Here is a 19,433-nt window from a genome sequence, read left to right as displayed (position 1 = left end):
CGATACACGTTCCATCACGCATAATTATAATATCAAGAGATTTCACGATCATTTGGCATACACTATTTATAAATACGCGAAATACGTAAGTTATTAAACAAAAACTAATGCCATCTATAGTCCATTGTTTGTTTTTACAAATATATTGTAACGGATTGGCAATATTGAAATAGGCCATACATATTATTGTACAACATGTGTCTGACTATAAACAACGGCAAACCTTACAAACATAATATTTATTTAGAGAAAACTGTCATTAAGAGAAAAAACTGACATAATCTTTACAACAATTATACATTAAATCTCAATAACTTGTCATTTTAAAATGATTTAAACAGTTTTCATGAATTGAAATAAAATGAAAAATAAAAAATAGCGACATATTTTTGTAAGCGAAATGCAAACGTAATACAATTGCACATAAAACTAGCATCCAATGCTTCTATTTCGCGTTCATATTACAAATAGCTATCAAATAGCTTATTGTAATACACACATAAATGTATAGCTAAAATTGCTATGAATAAATGGTACGGTTTTTCATAATCACGTCTACTATTGTTGCTTTTTGTCCATAATTACGAAACTTAATTGCATTATAAATGTGTTAAATCATAAATTATACATAAGAGTTAATAGCAATTACGGCAAAATGAGGGAGTGTATATAAGTTGATCTAGCTAAAAAGAGCGCAACTAATCTCTGAGATTCGGCGTGACGAACAACAAAACTACTAGTTATTAGGCTTTTCTGAGAATTGCGTTTTCGTTTGACAAACTAATACACTATACTTATCGCCCAGGTTTCCATTGTATCGACTACGTCTCTTTAACACAAAGCTGTTGGACGTGTCGCCCAAAAAGTAAAACCTTAATCATACATACAAGGTAATAAACATGGTATTACCCTGGAAAAGTCAGTAAATGCAAACGTCTAATGTGTTTATTAAATTAATGCAATATTTAACAAAGAAAACTTTTAAAATGCAATACACATTTTGATAAGTATTTCGACAAATTTTTATCACAAAATCATTTTCTACTAATAATATGGTTCACGGTGACAAAAATCATACATAGGACGGCCCAAACGCATACAAAAATGATCCACAAATAACCGCGGAACGGAGATCGGTGCACGTTTTCATCGGCCATCGAAGGTGCCGTCTGACGTCTGGCATTAAACACAAGCAAAGCCGGGATGATATACTGGATACCAGCCCCTGCAGAGGAGCCGGTAATTCCGACTAGGAACTCGACTTTGTTGGTCGCAAGAGCAATTCCAAACGGAGGAAAGAGCGCAACCAAGGGACAGACTATTCGGTCCACGAGGAAAGTGTACGGCCTTTTTTCATTGTAACATATCGCTTTCAGATTGTTCCGTAATGTAATGGAGATGATAGGAAAGTGTGTGCTAAGCGTGAATACGAGAAACAAGGCGAAAAAGTATTGTATGAATTTCACGCGGGTAATGAAACTCGATTCGTCGCACGCATCCAGCTGAGAGAAGTTCAGCGTGTAAAGGTCGTCTATCTCATGGAATGCGTAAATACCCGTAAACGAGACAAGAACGTAAAAAAGTAGGATCAACAAATAGTCCGCTGCCAGCAAATTGTACAGCTTAGACTTGTTTCTAATTGGGGTAATGAGCGAGGGCAGCGAGTGGTGACACATGAATGCGTACACACAGACGCCGAACAGATTGGGTACATCGCCAATGGTCGCCACGGATGGGTGACCTTGACCTTGCTTCTTGGAGATGCGTATCACGGCAAGCACTATCATCATTCCGAACGCTGAAAATATATAAAAAGTAATGCTGAAAATGTATAAAACATTATTTGCTGTATGTGATAATCAAACACGAAACTTTATGATAATCTACTGCTATTGTAGTGTTGCTTTGTTGTTGTTTTTTATATTTGTATTGGGTTTTGTTTCCTGCTATAATGAATATTCATTTAATGTGAGAAAATCAAATTTTTCAAATGTCAATGTAAGTTAATACGCAGCCTTTACATATTGATAGCTAATATTGGGTTATCAGCGGTATTCAATATTATTATTTTTACATCATGACACTAACTCATCAAGTTTTGAATTGGCGACTTAGTTTCTAAATAGCGTTCAATCCGTTTGAACAACTCTATAACGGTATACTTTTTTTAACTAAGTTTACATTCGCTTTCCAATATCCCTTCAAATGTTCACTCAACAATCCAACGTCCCAGCGAGGTCAAGTACTGCAGGTTTTTGGTCTTCTGTACATTGACGAACGTGAATCCGCCCAGTAGAACGGAGAACCCGGTCTGTATTGACATAAAAAGATTACAATATTTGCATAAGAAACGAAATATTACAGTCGTAATACTTTATGTTTTTTCGTGGAATGCGTCAAAGTACAATATTCAAGGCAGAACCTGATGAAAAACAGAAGTGGATGCCATACGTCCGGACGTGGGCGAAGAAGACTTAAAACAAACGAACATACAAAATACAAACAAACAGTCTTGAGCTCTGTCAACAATAATAGGCAGTAAGTATCCTACCTGCCAAAATGTACAAATTTAAGGAACACATGGATTTATTAAAGTAAGGACCGTCTCAAGAGAAAGGACAATGTCGTCTTTTATAAGGCAGCATTATATACGGATCCTAATGACATCAGCTAGATGGATTTCGGTCAGAGGAACAGATACGTCTGTAGCTCAGTATGAAAATATACAGATTCTTGTCTGTACAAATATACAGGGAAATCTCATATAGTGTTAGACCAAATTGGGGAATATATCAGTCTAGAACTTGCCTTTAAGTAAGATTAATATGTTCTATTGCAATGTGGAACATGGGAAAACATAGATATTAACAATTATGACATATTACTTAAATATTACCATTTTACAGCAAGATGCAAGCATTCCCAATGGAAGATAGATTGCAGAAATTGTCAATATGATATAATTGTAGATATTTAGGATGTGACAGCCATTAATTTTATTTCTTTTTTACTTAATTCAATCTGAAAAAAGGTAAATAGTAAACAAATATAAAGCGAGTACAACTTTTATGACAGTATCTGCAAAGGGAAAAAAACGAAACTTAAATATAAAAAAAAATCTTAAATACTAAATTGGTTTTGTTAAATGATTCCGTGGTATTCTCTGTTATTTCTAAGATAATGGGTGTAAGTATATACATTTTTGTGGTGCAACCGTAACCTCACATGGACACAAATATGACATGCACTGAAATATAGAGGAGAGCAGTTAAACGCTAGAAATCGCATAAAGAACAGCTGTGAGCAAGTTTACCCTCGTTCGTTCATCGGTTGAGAACATCACAAACAGTTACCATGGTCTTCATGTATAGCAAGTTTGATAACAATCCATTCAGGTATAGACATAAATTCGTTCACAACTACATATTCTTTAAAACTTTGCGATGGGTAACCATGTATTTTGTAAAGAAAATTGTTTTAATCGCTCTAGAAACCGTAGACCGTCATATGTAGCAAATTATAATAATTATGTTTCAGAAATTATTAGATAAAAAAGGTGACACACCGTAAGCAATTTTAACAAATGATAATTTAAAGATGCGCATGCAAAAATTCATTAAATATGGAAAGAAGAGATGTGTTTGTCAGAAACACAATGCCCCTTACTGCGCCGCTTTGAAGCCATATATTTGATATTTGACTTTGAAGGATGACCTTGACTTTCACCACTCACAATGTGCAGCTCTATGAGATACCCATGCATGCCAAATATCAAGTTATTATCTTCAATATTGCAAAAGTTATGGGCAATTTTAAAGTTTTCGGACGAACGAACAGACTGAATGACAGACTGACGGACAGTTCAACTGTTATATGCCACCCTTCAGGAGGCATAAAAAAACATGCAAATTTTAAAGTTGCATGTTGAATAATGTGTCAGTACTAAGTCGAAAAAGAGCGTTTCTAATGCGGTCGGACGCACAATCGTCCAACTTGAATCCAGTAAACCCACATAATAAAACGGCGTTTTTCGGGGAAATCACAAGCAAATCCACAATATGAAATTTGGCTTACAATTATAGTGTTTATCTTGCGCATCTAAAGGCTACAAAAGACCGTTCCAAACGAAATGCAATATATATCGTAATGTGTCTGATTCCACTGTATAAATATCAGAAAGCTATGAAATTAATAGCCAGAAAAAACAGCAAATATATTTATTAAGCGTTAAAAACACGGATAGCTCTCTGGGGAAACTACAAGTACAATTACTGCTTGCGTCGATTCACAGTTGGCAGACAACACGGGAAAAGGCATCGAAGGCGTTTCCATTTACACACAAACTATGGTTACCATAGTGAAGTAGGAGTCGTTTTCGCCTGGCGACCGAAAATTTCGGTATAATCCACACTCAAACGCGGATCCTTGAAGCGGCAACAGAAACTGCTTGTTTATAAAAGGTCTATATAGCGTCTCTATAAGCCGACGGCTTCCACGAGCTAAATCAAATAAGTTAAGTAATTGCAATCGAACATTAAAGTCAATACCCAACATATTTCAATTGTTAGCATGTTATACTAAAACGTGTATCTACAACTAACACTGAATGTTGTTTCCATCAAGTCTTCAGGCAAAGGCGGCTTCTTCACATTCAAAGCTCAACGGACATACACTTTTAAATGCACTTAATACAACCTACATAATGTGCGCGGGTTTTGTTTAAAAAAAGACTAAAAGTAAACTCTAACATAATTAAACAAGAGCTGTCAGAGGACAGCGCGCTCGACTATTCGAGTGCTTGACAGTATAACGTAAGACATCATGGAGAGGGGGTAATAATGTGGGTGGGCGGTCATTTAATAGATGATCTTTCAAAAATAAGGACACAAAAAATTGTTTTTTGATGGGGGGATTCTGGGGTGGAGCATGGGGGATGGTTTGGGTGGAGTGCATTGCGGTATGTCAGGTAAGTGTTGTTTTGTCAAAGTATGAATTAAATGTGATCACAAATAAAGAAGTTATGGTAATTTAAGCAAAATGTTCAATTGTCTAAGTATAAAAGGGGCCATAATTCTGTCAAAATGCTTGATACAGTTGTCTGCTCTTGTTTATAGATTGGTATCATGTTGGTAAAGAAGTATGCAAAATATGAAAGCAATATGTCAAAGGACATAGAAACTATTTGAGGTGGTAAGTAAACTTTAACATAGACTTATCAATAATATGCATATTTTAAGTATAAAAGGGGCCATAATTCTGTCAAAATGCTTGATACAGTTGTCTGCTCTTGTTAATAGATTGGGGTCATGTTGGTAAAGAAGTATGCATAATAAAAAGACAAAATGTCAAAGGAAATATTTGGGGTAGTACGCAAACTTAAACATTTGCACGCTTACGCCAACGGGAACGCCGACGTCGAGGTGAGTAGAATAGCTCCACTTCATAAATTTCATATATAAGAGTCGAGCTAAAAATAGATGAAAATCGGCGAGCTCAAATACAAGTCTAAAATAGACATAAACAAATAAAGCATGATACGTTGTTAGAGTTAAATATGAAGTATGTGATCGAAATTACGCGAAGGTCAATTTTGAATTGAGGTCCAACATATTATCTGTTTTATATACGCGTGCTTGAAGCACTGTCTTCGTCTTTAGCATTGAGTCCACAGCTGTTACTTCTCAACTGATCGTTTTTTACCATTTTTGGAAACTGGCCTTTATGCATATGACCTTTGCCCGTTAAAATGGGAATAAACGTCAAATAATTTCGATTAGAGAAAACTGTTATTGTTTGATTAATAATTTTTGTATAATTATTGATAAATCTTACATATTATGGGTAGTTCTTAGCAAAAACCAAATCATGTACATGTATATGATATTACAACTACCGATGTCTAAGTTTCTACAATGAACAATTCTATTTCATTTATATTAAACATCTGAAAGTAAAACTATTGTTTGGTATTGGGGAAAATGTACTTCTTGCCATTGGAATCATGACTAAATAACGGCTTAAAAATCGGCAAAATTATTACAAATTACAATGACTCAATATTGATCATAACTCAGTGTAAATAGTCCCCGCGGCATTCCAATAATTCAATTCCGTGCTTAGACAAGACGAAATTCTTTATCAAAATTAATTTGTCTTAAGGTAAAGCAACACATTCAAAACTTAACAGTGTCAAATTACAACGGTCTAGCAAATCATTTGGACATTTGTTAATATTCCGTAGTCACGATTCTGCAGTTGTCGCACTCTTGAGCATTAAACCGAGCTGCAAATGGCAGTTTTATATCCTCCGCGTAGTTATTAGATGCTTAATTAAAAATGAGAACTAGCAAATCCACATTTTCATAGCTTCAGACATTAAGCAAATAAAAATGACATTAACTTTGCTGACTATTTTGTACTTTTTACAATCGGAAATATTTAATGCGATCGTGCAAAATGGAAGTACATGTATGCGTACCGTATTGCCCGATGTAATAATACAATAAAATAATCCGTACAACCACGATTTGCCAAGAAAGCCATGCCAATCAATTTCGTTGTTTTCGAGCATTTTACAATTTCCGAGTCATTTGATACTCGTTAACAATTTCTCAGAGATTCAAAACTCATTTACAATTTTGCATATATACGACATACATTTACAATTTTTAGTACAATTGGCAGTATCCCATGTATCCGGAACTCAGTTTAAGTATTCCATACATCCGACAATAATTTACCATTTCCAGTTTATCCTACACTTATTAGCAGTTATTATTATTCACGTACACTATATCCCTTATTACCGGTACTGGCCCCATTACACGCAAGCCTGAAGAGTTCCAACAATTTCATTATTTGAAAGACACGCTTAGCAATCAAGATATTAACCAAATACAACATATTCAGCCAACCAATCAAATTAGCTTTTTACACCAAACTTAGAAACTTCGGATGTAAATGTCTCATGCACATTTTGCCAAACAATACTTACCTCCATAAATGCAATTGTATTCCGTGAACGTTATGTGATTTTTGTTATATGCACTCAGAAACCTATACCCATGAATGTGGGATTGTCATTTCATTCAAAAGTTTTGTACTCAAACAACATTCGTAGAAAATATACTTGGAAGAAAAAAACAAAACAAATAAAATATTTTACACACTACAAATTAAAAACCCTACAGAAAACTCAAAAACCCAAAATAAATGGCAAGTCCTTTTCGGAGTACATGAACTTAATTGGAAACACATATTTACCATGCCATATAAAGCAACTATTGAAAGCACTCTGAGAAATTTTCAATATAAATACATCCATAGAATTATAGCTACAAATAAATATCTCTTTAAATGCAAATTATCTAACTCAAATCTGTGTGACTTCTGCAGTGAAAACATCGAAACTATAGAACACCTGTTTTGGGAGTGCAAACACATCCAGCCTATTTGGAATCAATTAACATCTTTTCTTGAACAACAGCAACTAAACGTTAAACTATCTTTCTTAAATGTAAGTTTCGGAATTTACTCATTGAAATCAAAAGATTGTAATAATATTGTGAATTTCATTCTTATAATGATGAAATTGTTCATCTTTAACATGGAGTTCAAAAAACAAGTACCAAATTTTAATTGTTTTATCCATAGTCTCAAACTTAAAGTCCAGATTGAGAAAGAAATAGCCCTCAGTAATGACACATTACAAAACTTTGAACAAAAATGGAATCGGATTAAATTCTCATGATGTTTGTCCACTTATATACATTTCACTCTAATGTAAGTTTATCTTTCTAAAATATTTTTGTATGTTTTTTTTTTCAATCTTATAAGATCATTTTGAATATACAACGAAACACACAAGTCCAGTATGCTTTCTTCCGACTTTATACAACTCATCATTTTTCATAACAATTCTTCTATTATTTTTTTTCTTTTCTCTTTGAAAAAAATACATATTAGCATATCTTGTATAACATGTCTGAACTTTATTGCTTTGTACAATCACTATGTTGTATATATTCATGTATACATTGTATGTATTATATTGAATAAAAAAAAAAAAGTTTTGGATGGATATAAAAAAATATTTACAACAAGTTAGAAAGGTTGAAAATCGCAAATTATTTGCAATTATATCATTCTGCACTTTGACCATAGCTGATTCCAGCAATGCACACATAAGAAACTCTGTAGTATTATTGGGTAAATATTTTATCTTTAAATGCAAACAGGAATACCCTACATCACAAACTGATGCGTTTGTCCTTTTTTACTATAGAATTAAAATTTAAGAATAACTCGAGACCACACAAAATAAGCTACATATATTTAATACTCGTTGGGCACCTATTATGCCCAATTAGTATACCAACACTAAAACCAGTTTCAAATATACTTTGTAACATATGTACACCTACCTTAAAGCAACATACACTTTTTTCACTTTTTTATTTATTTTTTTTTACATTGTTGTTAACATATTTTACCCACATCAACCATATTCTTAATAGATGCTGTGTTCCATCACGAGAATTGGAAAAAATGTCTAAACAGATATTCTCTTTTGTGTATTAAAAAAAATATGCCAAATATATATCATGTATTCGAGGGAAATAAAAATTGGAATTACAAACAAATATTGTTTAACACACGAAATTAAATGTTTCATAATATGGTTTTTAAGGACGATTTGAAGACAGACCTCTTACTGCCCTTGATACAGTATGCGATGGAAAGCATTACATTAAAATAAGCACATCGCTTGTGCTGAAACGCTGGCCGCAAGGTTAAATCATGTGTTATGTTTATATGGTAATATGAAACAATATAACATAACTTTTCGCAAGTATATGAGAAAACTGTAAGTTTGAAAGTTGAATATTTAAAGATTTTGGAAATGGAACTCATCTTCGAGAACGTTACAGTGTTAACATTTATGTTATCATACGGTGTATTTTTATATAGCTGTTCCTGACAAAATGCAAATAATAGAATATTGTTCTGATACAGCAGTAAAAATAGAAGGTAAAATACGGAATCAATTATCTGCACAACATCAAATAAACTTGTCCAATCGAGAAACAAACAAATAGCTCTCTGGAGAACCAACGAATTCATTTACATCATGCGTAAAGTTATTACTTGAACGACGCGAGACAGCGGGTCATTTCGAAAGGGAAAAGCAACACGTAGCAATTCAAACTGTAACGATTCGATCTCATTATAACGATTGGCCCTTCGTGGTCTTTATAATGTGCACATCTTGGTGATCCTTTCAGACATTATCAGCTCTCCGCAATCGTTTTAATCGTTGGAAACTTTCATAAGAGTGTCTCTATATTTTTAAGACTTGCGTTGCAATCTAATAAAATTGATAAGTTTAAATGTCCTTGAAATGTAAATGCGAATAATCGACATTTTATGCGACAGAAAACAAGCATCATTAAAACTTTTGTTGAAGAAAAAGGTTACTGCAAATTCAAGCTTTAACGGCATAAACATTTTACAATGTTCTGAATAACGAGCGCGGACACAGGTTCCAAGTTAACCAGTAAGCGTCTTAGAAATTGACTTTTACAACACACTACAGATACTAACGCGGTATGCACGCCTTGAAATATTTCAATTTGATTTAAAAAAAGTAGATGTTTGGGTTCATTATATGCCTTCAAACAATCCGGTTTATGGACTTAACCTATACCTACACATACATATAATTGCTGTACATCTAAAGTCTACCAGTCAGACTGTAATACAAACAGTATACAAACACATGCGTGCAAATGCATTTAATCCAATTTCTGTAAATGTCAAACTCAGCATCGGCAAAGCACTGTGCACACATTATCAGAGGTGTCTAGTTGTATTTTGGGATTTGGTGGCGGATTATTTTATTTGTATCACCTGTAAAAAAAATCATTAAACAACACAAAGGTAAACGTAACGTGAAATTGGCACAGACATATTTAGTCAAATTAACATGTACGTTGGACTTACATATTTTTTACTTTCTGTTGTTTAACTAGCACAAACACTTCTGATTGTTGCCTGTTTTTCTGTTAATGTTCGTGTTTGTTTTTCTCAAAAGCAAGTAATATTTGAGGACGGCATTTTGATGCAATTATGCTATCGTATGTTTAACGAGCGAAACAAAAGGCTCAAAGTAAAGAAAGCAATCTAGCTTAAATTATGTACGACTTATGTGAACTATTAACATATTATAAGTTCATTTCAAATTGAATTGAAAAGTCGAACCATGGCGGTTTGTTGAGGGCAGAAGAACGCAGTTTCAGCCACCTCTAAACACACGCACACATACACACCACTGTACGAGTATCCATTCTTGAGGGGGGCATATAATGGCTGTATAGAAAGTACGCATCCATGTGTGTCTGTTATTACAGTTTGGTAACAGACATATGCTTAAACGGTACCGAGAGACTTGCAAATATTCATAGGACTTTTAAATGCTTTGTCTGCGACGCTTTGTAAGAAACAAATTACATGTTTGCAATTATGTTTTGGTATTAAGACATACGTCTACCTACAATACCAGTTACGTATGTATGGAATGTCATTGATGCGTCAAATGTTGATAGGTTATGATTAAAAACCAAGCAATGTTAATGTAAAACACAATATCATTCTCATTTTATTAGATTTTTAAAAAAAACACTATGCGCATAATAATGATCACTGTCTTTCAATGCCTTCGACGCCATCCGGGTCTCCAGTACAATATCATGTTTGTATGAATGACGAAAATTACAGAGAAATAATCCCAACGTTAAATCCTTAGAAAACGTTCTACTCAAATAAACAATAGCAATTTAGAAAGTTTCATTCAAAATACATAATAAAAATTCACTACAGAGCAATGGCAATTAAAGATAAACCACAATATTTTCCAATAATTCGATTACATGCTTAAACTATTCTTCTCGTATCAAAACACATTGTCCACGATGGAGCTCTATTCAACAATAAACATTGCCCAATATATATAGCACGTCAAATCATTTCGGACATTTGTCAATATTACATAGTCATAAGTCTGTAATTGTTGCATTTTTGTGAATTGAACAGAGATGTGGGTCAAATTGTTTTAACCATGACGAAGCCGTGGTCGCCGTGGTGTAATGGATATGGTGTCCGCCTAGCGACCGGGAGGTCACGGGTTCGATCCCCACCGTGGGAGCGTGCTTGATATCTATACCAAAGACACCAAGTACTGGTTCTAGGCCCAGGAAACGGACTCGAGAGCGTTTATATAAGCCATAGGCTTTCGATACAATCGAGCTAAAATAAAAAGGTTTAAACTAAAACTAAAAGATTTTTTTTAAATAGCAAGTGCAAAAAGATTAAACGGTTGATATCTACAGCTTCTGACATGAGGCAGTCCCATAATCGGTAAACTAACATTTAGTAATACTGACAATACCATGCTCCACGTCCACGTAAATGTGTTTGAGCCGCGTCCTGGGGAAAAATTGCAAGTACATTAAGTGCATTCAGCTAAGTTTATCCCAGAACTAATATTATCACGATCGTAAAAAAATATGTTCTCTGTTATACGAAACATCCACAATCGGTCATCTGAAAGATTTGTAAACACAATACAATCAACAAATGCAATCAAATTTTTTACAATTATTCATCAAACATAAATGAGTTAAAACACATATTTTCATGAAATTGTATGTGCTTTATTATACGCACATGCACACAATAAGCATAATTAACATAATTTCCAAAGTAGTGTTAATTGTGCAAGAATACATTCTTATCGAGATTCCATGCAGCTGACAATCATTTTAGAAAAAAAAGAAAGTACAGTTGTATATCAAACAATCATTAACAGTAGAGCCCATATCTGCGACACTCATATCACATATTTCCAGCATCATTTATAATATCTAATATATCCGACAATTCTTCACAATACTTGACAGTCTATCTCATATACCTGACATGTTCTTGCCATTTATCCACTATACCTGACAGAAAGTTACAGTAAACCCCATATGTCTGATATTCGTTTAAAGTATACGTCGCATATCTCACATTCCTGAACAGAAATTCACCAATATTCGACTCTCATGTACAATATCCCCATGTTATTTATCCCACAATATTTGCACATGTCATGGCCAGTCGCGTAAGATGTCATTAGTTACAGCATGGGTCATTTTTATGGATGACCAGACCGTGATCTCCAGTCGCTGCCATTGATGGATGGTTCTTTGACGTTCAAGAAACAATATGCATTTTAATTAAATGCTAATTGTTGGGGGCACTGATAAAGAGTACGTGTTGTTAATGCAATCGTTGTTTTTTTCATGTGTATACTTTATATATTTTTTTGCTCTTTTGTTTACAGTATAATGTTGTTAGTTTGCTTCTTTCGGCTAAAATACAAGCAGGTTTGAAGTATGTGATCGAAATTAACGCACGCAATGGTAAACTTTGAATTTAGGCTCAGATTTTTTTTTCATATACGCGTGCTTGAAGCATAATCGTTGTTCACCATTTTTGGAAATTGACCGTTATGCATATGACCTTAACCGGTCAAAACGGGAATAAACGTCAAATAATCTTGAACTTGATAAAACTGTCATAATTTGATAAAATATAGTTGTATAATTATTGATAAACCTTACATATAATTAATATTTCTGAGGACATTCAAATCATTTATATGATTATTTCAACTACGTATGTCTAAGTTTCAACAATGAACACAGCTATTTAAATAGTATTTACAATCTGAAAGTAAAACCATTTATTGGTAATAGAGAAAAAATACTTCTTGTCCTTGAAAACATGACCAAATAACAGCAAAAATATTATCAATTACAATGACTCTATATTGATCATAACTCAGTGTAAATGTTACCCACGGCGTTCCAATAATTCAATTCCGTGCTTAGACAAGACGAGAGTCGTTATCAAAATTAGTATGTCTTCTTGGAACGCCATCATGCAAAACTTAACAGTGTCAAATTATTAAGGACTAGCGAATCATTTGGACATTTTTTCACAATCAGCAGTCACGATCCTGCATTCGTTGCACTCTTGAGCCTTTAACTGAGCTGCAAATGGCAGTTTTATATCCTCAACGTTATTATCAGATGCAAAACTAAAAATGAGAACTAGCAAATACACATTTCTTTTAGCTTCAGACATGAAGCAGATAAAAATGACACTTATTATGCTGAATATTTTATACTTCTTACAATGGGAAATATTTAATGCGATCGTGAAAAATAAAAGTTCATGTATGCGTAACGTATTGCCCGGTGTAATAATAAAATTAAATAATTCGTACAAACGCGATTCACCCCAAAAATCTGGCGTGCCAATGAATTTCGTTGTTTCATAGCATTTTACAATTTCCGAGTCCTCTCATACTAATTAAAAATTTCTCAGACATCCAAAGCTCATTTACAATTTCGAATATATACGACAATCATTTACATTTGTGTATACAATTTGCAGTATTCCATACATATCCGGAACTCAATTTCAGTATTCCAAACATTCGACGATCATTTACAATATCCAGTTAATCCTACACTTATTAGAAGCTATTATTATCCACTAACACTATATCCCATAAAACCGGTACTGACCCCGCAAAACACAAACCTGAAGAGTTCAAACAATTTCATTATTGGAAAGAAACGCTTAATATTCAAGATATTAACCAAAAAACATCTTCAGTCAACCAATCAAATTAACCATAGACATCAAACTTACAAACTTCCAATATAAATATATCATGCACATTTTGCTAAATAATACTTACCTCAATAAATGCAATCTTGTTCCGTCAACGTTATGTGATTAGTGTTGTATGCACTCAGAAACCAATGCCCACATATTTTGAGTTGTCATTTCATTCAAAAGTTTTGGATGGATAAAAAAACTTTATTTACAAGTTAAAAAGGTTGGAAAACATGGAACTATATTTTGCAATTATATCATTCTGCAATTTGACCATAGCTGATTTCAACAATGCACATATTATAAACTCTGTAGTATTATTGGCTAAATATTTCATCTTTAAATGCAAACAGGAAAAAAACAAATAGATGCTTTTGTGTCTTTTTATACTAATAGAATTAAACTTAAAGAATTAATCGGGACCAAACAAAATAAACTACATATATTTAATACTCGCTGGGCGCCTGTTATGCCCAATTAGTAAAGCAACCCTTAAAAAGTTTTAAATATACTTATATAATATACGCACACCTACCTTAAAGCAAAATACACTGTTTGCCCTTTTTAATTTATTTTTTTGACACTGTTTTAAGATATTTCCTTCGATCTATCATATTCTTTATAGATACTGTGTACCATCACGAGAATCTGGTAAAATGTTTAAACAGATAATCTATGTTTGTGTATTAAAACAAATAATACGAAATATTATATTTTTAGAGACGATTTGCAGACAGACCGCTCACTGACCTTGATTATTAAAGGGATCTTTTCACGCTTTGGTAAATTGACGAAATTGAAAAAAGTTGTTTCAGACTCGCACATTTTCGTTTTAGTTATGATATTTGTGAGGAAACAGTAATACTGAACATTTACCATGGTCTAATATAGCCATTATATGCATCTTTTGACGATTTTAAAACCTAAAAATTATTAAGCGTTGCAACGCGAAACGATTGAATAATTTGGAGAGTTCTGTTTTTGTCGTTAAATTTTGTGAAACTACGAAGATTGCTTATATAAGGTATAAAATACGTCAAGAATGTGTACTCGGCGGAATAGCTCAGTAGGCTAAAGCGTTTTTACTTCAGGACTCTGGCAGGACTCCAGAGGTCACTGGTTCGAAACCTGGTCCGGGCAATGTTCTTTTCCTTTTTTTTAATTTTAGTCTTGATTTTTTACTGGAGCTTTTACGATCCAATGTGTACATTTATCAATATAAAGCATTTAATGAATAAGTTAAAAAATGCCAAAATCTGTGAAAAGGCCCCTTTAAGCATGCGATGGAAAGTTTTAAAAATGCAGAACGCTTGTGTTCGAGGCGCAAGGTTAAATCATTTGTAATGTTTGTTAGTTAATATGAAGCTATATTACATGACGTTTCGCAAGAACATGTATATGAGAAAACTGTGAATTTAAAATTTGAATATTTGAAGATGTTGTTGTACGTTGGAGAAAAGTGTGTGTATGGACAGACGTAAAGATAAATGGAAGGACCGACGTCAATGGTGAATCCAGTATATTCATATGTACTCAGATGCGTCTAACACGCAAATATCGAAAGTGATTAACCCATTGCAAAACATATCGTCATTACTGAAACAATATGCAGAAATAGCCCAGATTAACCCGTCACAACACACTTTTGATTGCAACGGCATACATTGTTCTGCTTTTCTGCTTGCGCACCCTCAAGCCATGTATATATTACTGTTCCCGACAAAATGCAAATTAAAGAATATTGTTCTGATACAGCTGTAAAAGTAGAAGAGAAAATGTGGAATTCATTATCTGCGCAACATCAGATAAGTTTGTTCATTCGAGAAACAAACGGATAGCTATATGGAGAATCATTTACATCATGCGTAAAGTTCTTGCTAGAACGACGCGAGACGGCGGACCACGTCAAAAGGGAAAAGCAACAAAAAGTAATGCAAACTCTAACGCAACGATCTCATTATAACGATTGACCCCTCGTGATCTTTATCATGTTCGCATCTTGGTGATCCTGCTAGGAACAATCAGCTCTCATCAATCGTTGCAATCGTTGGAAACCGACATAAGAGTGTCCCGATAATTGTAAGACTTCCGCTGCAAAAGAATCAAAATTGATACGTTTGAATGTCGTCGAAAAATAAATGCGAATAAATGACAGTTTTATTGACAGAAAGCAAGCATTATTTAAACATTTTGTTGAAGAAAAATGTTGCTTCAAATGCAAGATTTAACGTCATAAAAATTTCACAAGGTTCTGATTAACGCGTGCGGACACAGTATTCAAGTTTCCCAATGAGCGTCTGAATAATGGATTATTACAACACACTACATATAAAAACGTGGTATGCGCACATTTAAATGTTTAAATTTGATCTAAAATAAGTAGAAGTTGCAGGAAATTATATGTCTTCAAACAATCAGGTTTATTGACTAAACCTATACCTACGCATACATATAATTGCTGTACAACTAAAGTTTACCACTCAGAAGGTAATACACAAAGTATGCCAACACATACGTGCACACGCATTTAATCCAATTTCTGTAAATGTCAAACTTAGCTTTTGCCAAGCATTGTGCACACATATCAGAGGTTTCTAGTTGCATTTTGGGCTATGGCGGTGGATTATTTTATGTGTATCACTTGAAAAAAAACTCATTAAACAACACAAAGGTAATCGTAACGTGAAATTGGCACACACATATTTAGTAAAATTCTCATCAACGTTTGAATTATATACTTTTTACTTTCTGTTGTTTAACGAGCCTAAAACACTTCTGATTGTTGCCAGTGTTTCTGTTAGTTTTCCGTTGTTTTCTCAAAAGTAGGTAATTTTTGCTTAAGTGCAGACGGCATTTTGATGCCATTATGCTATCGTATGTTTAACGAGCGAAACAAAAGGCTCAAAGTAAGGCAGCGATCTGGTTAAAAGTATGTACTACTGCGACATATGTGAATTATTAACATATTGATAGTAGACCTCAAGTAATTGAACAAGTCGAACCATGGCGGTTTGTGGAAGGAAAAAGTACGCAGCCTCAGCCACCTCTAAAACGCCCATACACACGCACACAAACACATCACTTTACTAGTATCCATTTTTATGGGGGCATATAATGGCTATATATAAAGTGCATAACCATGTGTGTCTGTTATCACATTACTGCAACAGACAGGTGCTAAAACGATACAACTAGACTTGCAAGTATTCATTAATATACTAAATGCTTTGTCTGCTACGCTTTGTAAGAAACAAATTACATGTTTGCAATTATGTTTGGTATTAAGACACAAGTCTACCTACAATACTAATTATGTATGTATGGAATGTCATTGATGCTTCGGATGTTGATAGGTCATGATTAAAAACTAAGCAACGTGAATGTAAAACGCAATCTTATTTTCATTTGATTATATTTAATATACAAATAAAACGGAATCATAATAATGATCACTGTCTTTCTATGCCTTCGACGCCACCCAGGGTTACCAGTACCATATCATGTTTTTGTCAATGCCGAAAATTACAGAAAAATGATCCCTACGTGAAACTCTAACAAATCTATATCTTCAGACGAACACTAGCCATTAAAAAGTTTCATTCAAAATACAGAATAAATATACACTATAGAGCAAATACAATTATAAAAAAATCACAACTTTTCCTATAATTCGATTACATGCTTAAATCATTCTACCCGTATCAAAACACATTGTTCACGAGGGAGCTCTTTGCAACACTCAACAGTGCCAAAATGTATTGCATCGCATATCAATTTGGACATTTGTCAAGATTCCATTGTCACAAGTCTGCAAAGGTTGCACATTTCTGAATTTAACAGAGATGCGGGTCAAACTTTTTTAACCAATACGAAGCTTAAAAGATATGAAACATAGCAAGTTCAAATGAGTAAACGGTTGATGTCTACAGCTTCTGACATGAGGCAGTCCCATAATCGGTAAACATTTTATAATACTGGCAATACCATGTTCCATTTCCATGTAAATGTGTTTTAGACGCGTCCAGGGGAAACAAAATGCTAAACGCAAGTGCAGTAAGTATATAAAGCCCAGCTTATCAGAGACCTAATATTTCACGATCGTAAAAAATATGTGCTCTGTTATACAAAACATCCACAATCGGTTATATGAAAGAAATGTCAATACAAAACGATCAACAAATTCAATCAATTTTCTTACAATTATGCATAAAACATAAATGCGTTAAAATACGTGTTTTCATGAAATTGTATTTGCTTGATTATTAGCACATGCAAACAATAAACATAATTTCCAATGTAGTGTTTCGTTAGCAACAATAAATTATTATCGAGATTTCCCACGCAGCTGACAATCATTAAAAAAAAGAAATTACAGTAGTATATCCAACAATCATTTACAGTATATTCCATATATGCGACACTCATATCCCATATTTCCAGCATCATTTATAGTATTGTATCCGACAGATTCTTCACAATAATTGACAGTCTATCTCATAAATCCGACATTTACTTTCCATTTATGCAATATACCTGACATACAGTTACAGTATATCCTATATATCTGATAATCGTTTAAAGTATATCTTACATATTTCACATTCGCACATGTCCAGCCGCGTGAGATGTTATAAGTTCAAGCATGGGTCATTATTAAAGATGACCGGGCCGTTACGTCCAGTCGCTACCATTGATGGGTGGATTTGAACGTGCTTCAACAAACAATTTTGACTGATTAAAGGACATGTCGTTCGTGCAATCAAGATTTTTCCATGGGTTGTACTTGGTATATATTAACAAGAAACATGTGTTTACAGTCTAACGTTATTAGCTGGCCTCTTTCGGGTAAAATACAAGCGCAAACTTTGTACACGTGTTGCAAAAAATTAACAGTTTTCAAAAACACTTAATATATTTAGGACAATAAATGGCTTCAAATCTGAAAATGTATATAACTATATTTTAACAATCAAATATATAGTAATACAATATGCCCAACCTAAAAAGTTGAAGGAGGAGTCGATCGCTGTTTTATATATTAAAACGCTTTTCTAACATGAATCTTGGACATACAAAGAATATGATTGTTTATATACATTATATTAAATACGAATTTACATTCATTAAAACTTTCCATTATGATTATAGTACTGCCTTAAATACGAATGTAACAAATTCCACTTTATTAATTTAAGCCTTGGATGCGATTATTACACCTCTTGGTAATAGTGTTTTTATGCTGAGAATGTGAAAATTATATTCTGTTAATAACACCGTCTCGATAAAAAAATTACAACGATTATGAGTACAAACCTTCCTAAATAATTTGAGGAAAATATTAAACACATACATGATTCTGCAAGGAAAAAAATGTCATACACAGAGCAAACCACATAAACATGACTGAGTTAGCAAAGTATGGTTTCTCAGCCATTACCATCCAGTATTGTCATTACAATCCGACGTTTTATGATAAAATAAAATTATGTAAACATCCTTAAATTAAACCGCCTAGTTTACATCAAGGCGGATCATAAGTTCAATGAGTTTGTGTGGATTGTGAAATAACGATTGCATTGAGTAACCAATATTATGAATGCAGTTAATACTTTAATAATTCATATACGTGTGCTCTTTTTTATTCTCAGTCAACGTTATTAAAAAAGTAAGATATATTTTTATGTTTCCTGTTTCGGCATCAA

The 19,433-nt window shown here is 33.5% G+C and overlaps 1 protein-coding gene across 1 annotated transcript; it reads right to left on the bottom strand.

Moving 5' to 3' along the window:
- Window positions 1–1,034: 1,034 nt before the first annotated feature.
- On the bottom strand, window positions 1,035–7,000 carry LOC127869919 (transmembrane protein 104-like). Its single transcript, XM_052412578.1, has 3 exons — window positions 6,995–7,000; window positions 2,227–2,311; window positions 1,035–1,798 (listed from the first exon to the last, which is right to left on the bottom strand). Exons 1-3 carry the CDS (start codon window positions 6,998–7,000, stop codon window positions 1,035–1,037), a joined length of 855 nt encoding a protein of 284 aa, XP_052268538.1.
- Window positions 7,001–19,433: the final 12,433 nt, after the last annotated feature.

This window comes from Dreissena polymorpha, chromosome 2 (assembly GCF_020536995.1).
Source record: "Dreissena polymorpha isolate Duluth1 chromosome 2, UMN_Dpol_1.0, whole genome shotgun sequence".
Taxonomy (NCBI): Eukaryota; Metazoa; Mollusca; class Bivalvia; order Myida; family Dreissenidae; genus Dreissena; species Dreissena polymorpha.
This window is presented reverse-complemented; position numbering and strand designations above follow the sequence as displayed.

Coding starts and splice junctions, on each gene's coding strand:
- LOC127869919 (XM_052412578.1), bottom strand. Junction 1,799..2,226: donor GTACTTGACCTCGCTGGGAC/GTTGGATTGTTG, acceptor ATATATTTTCAG/CGTTCGGAATGATGATAGTG.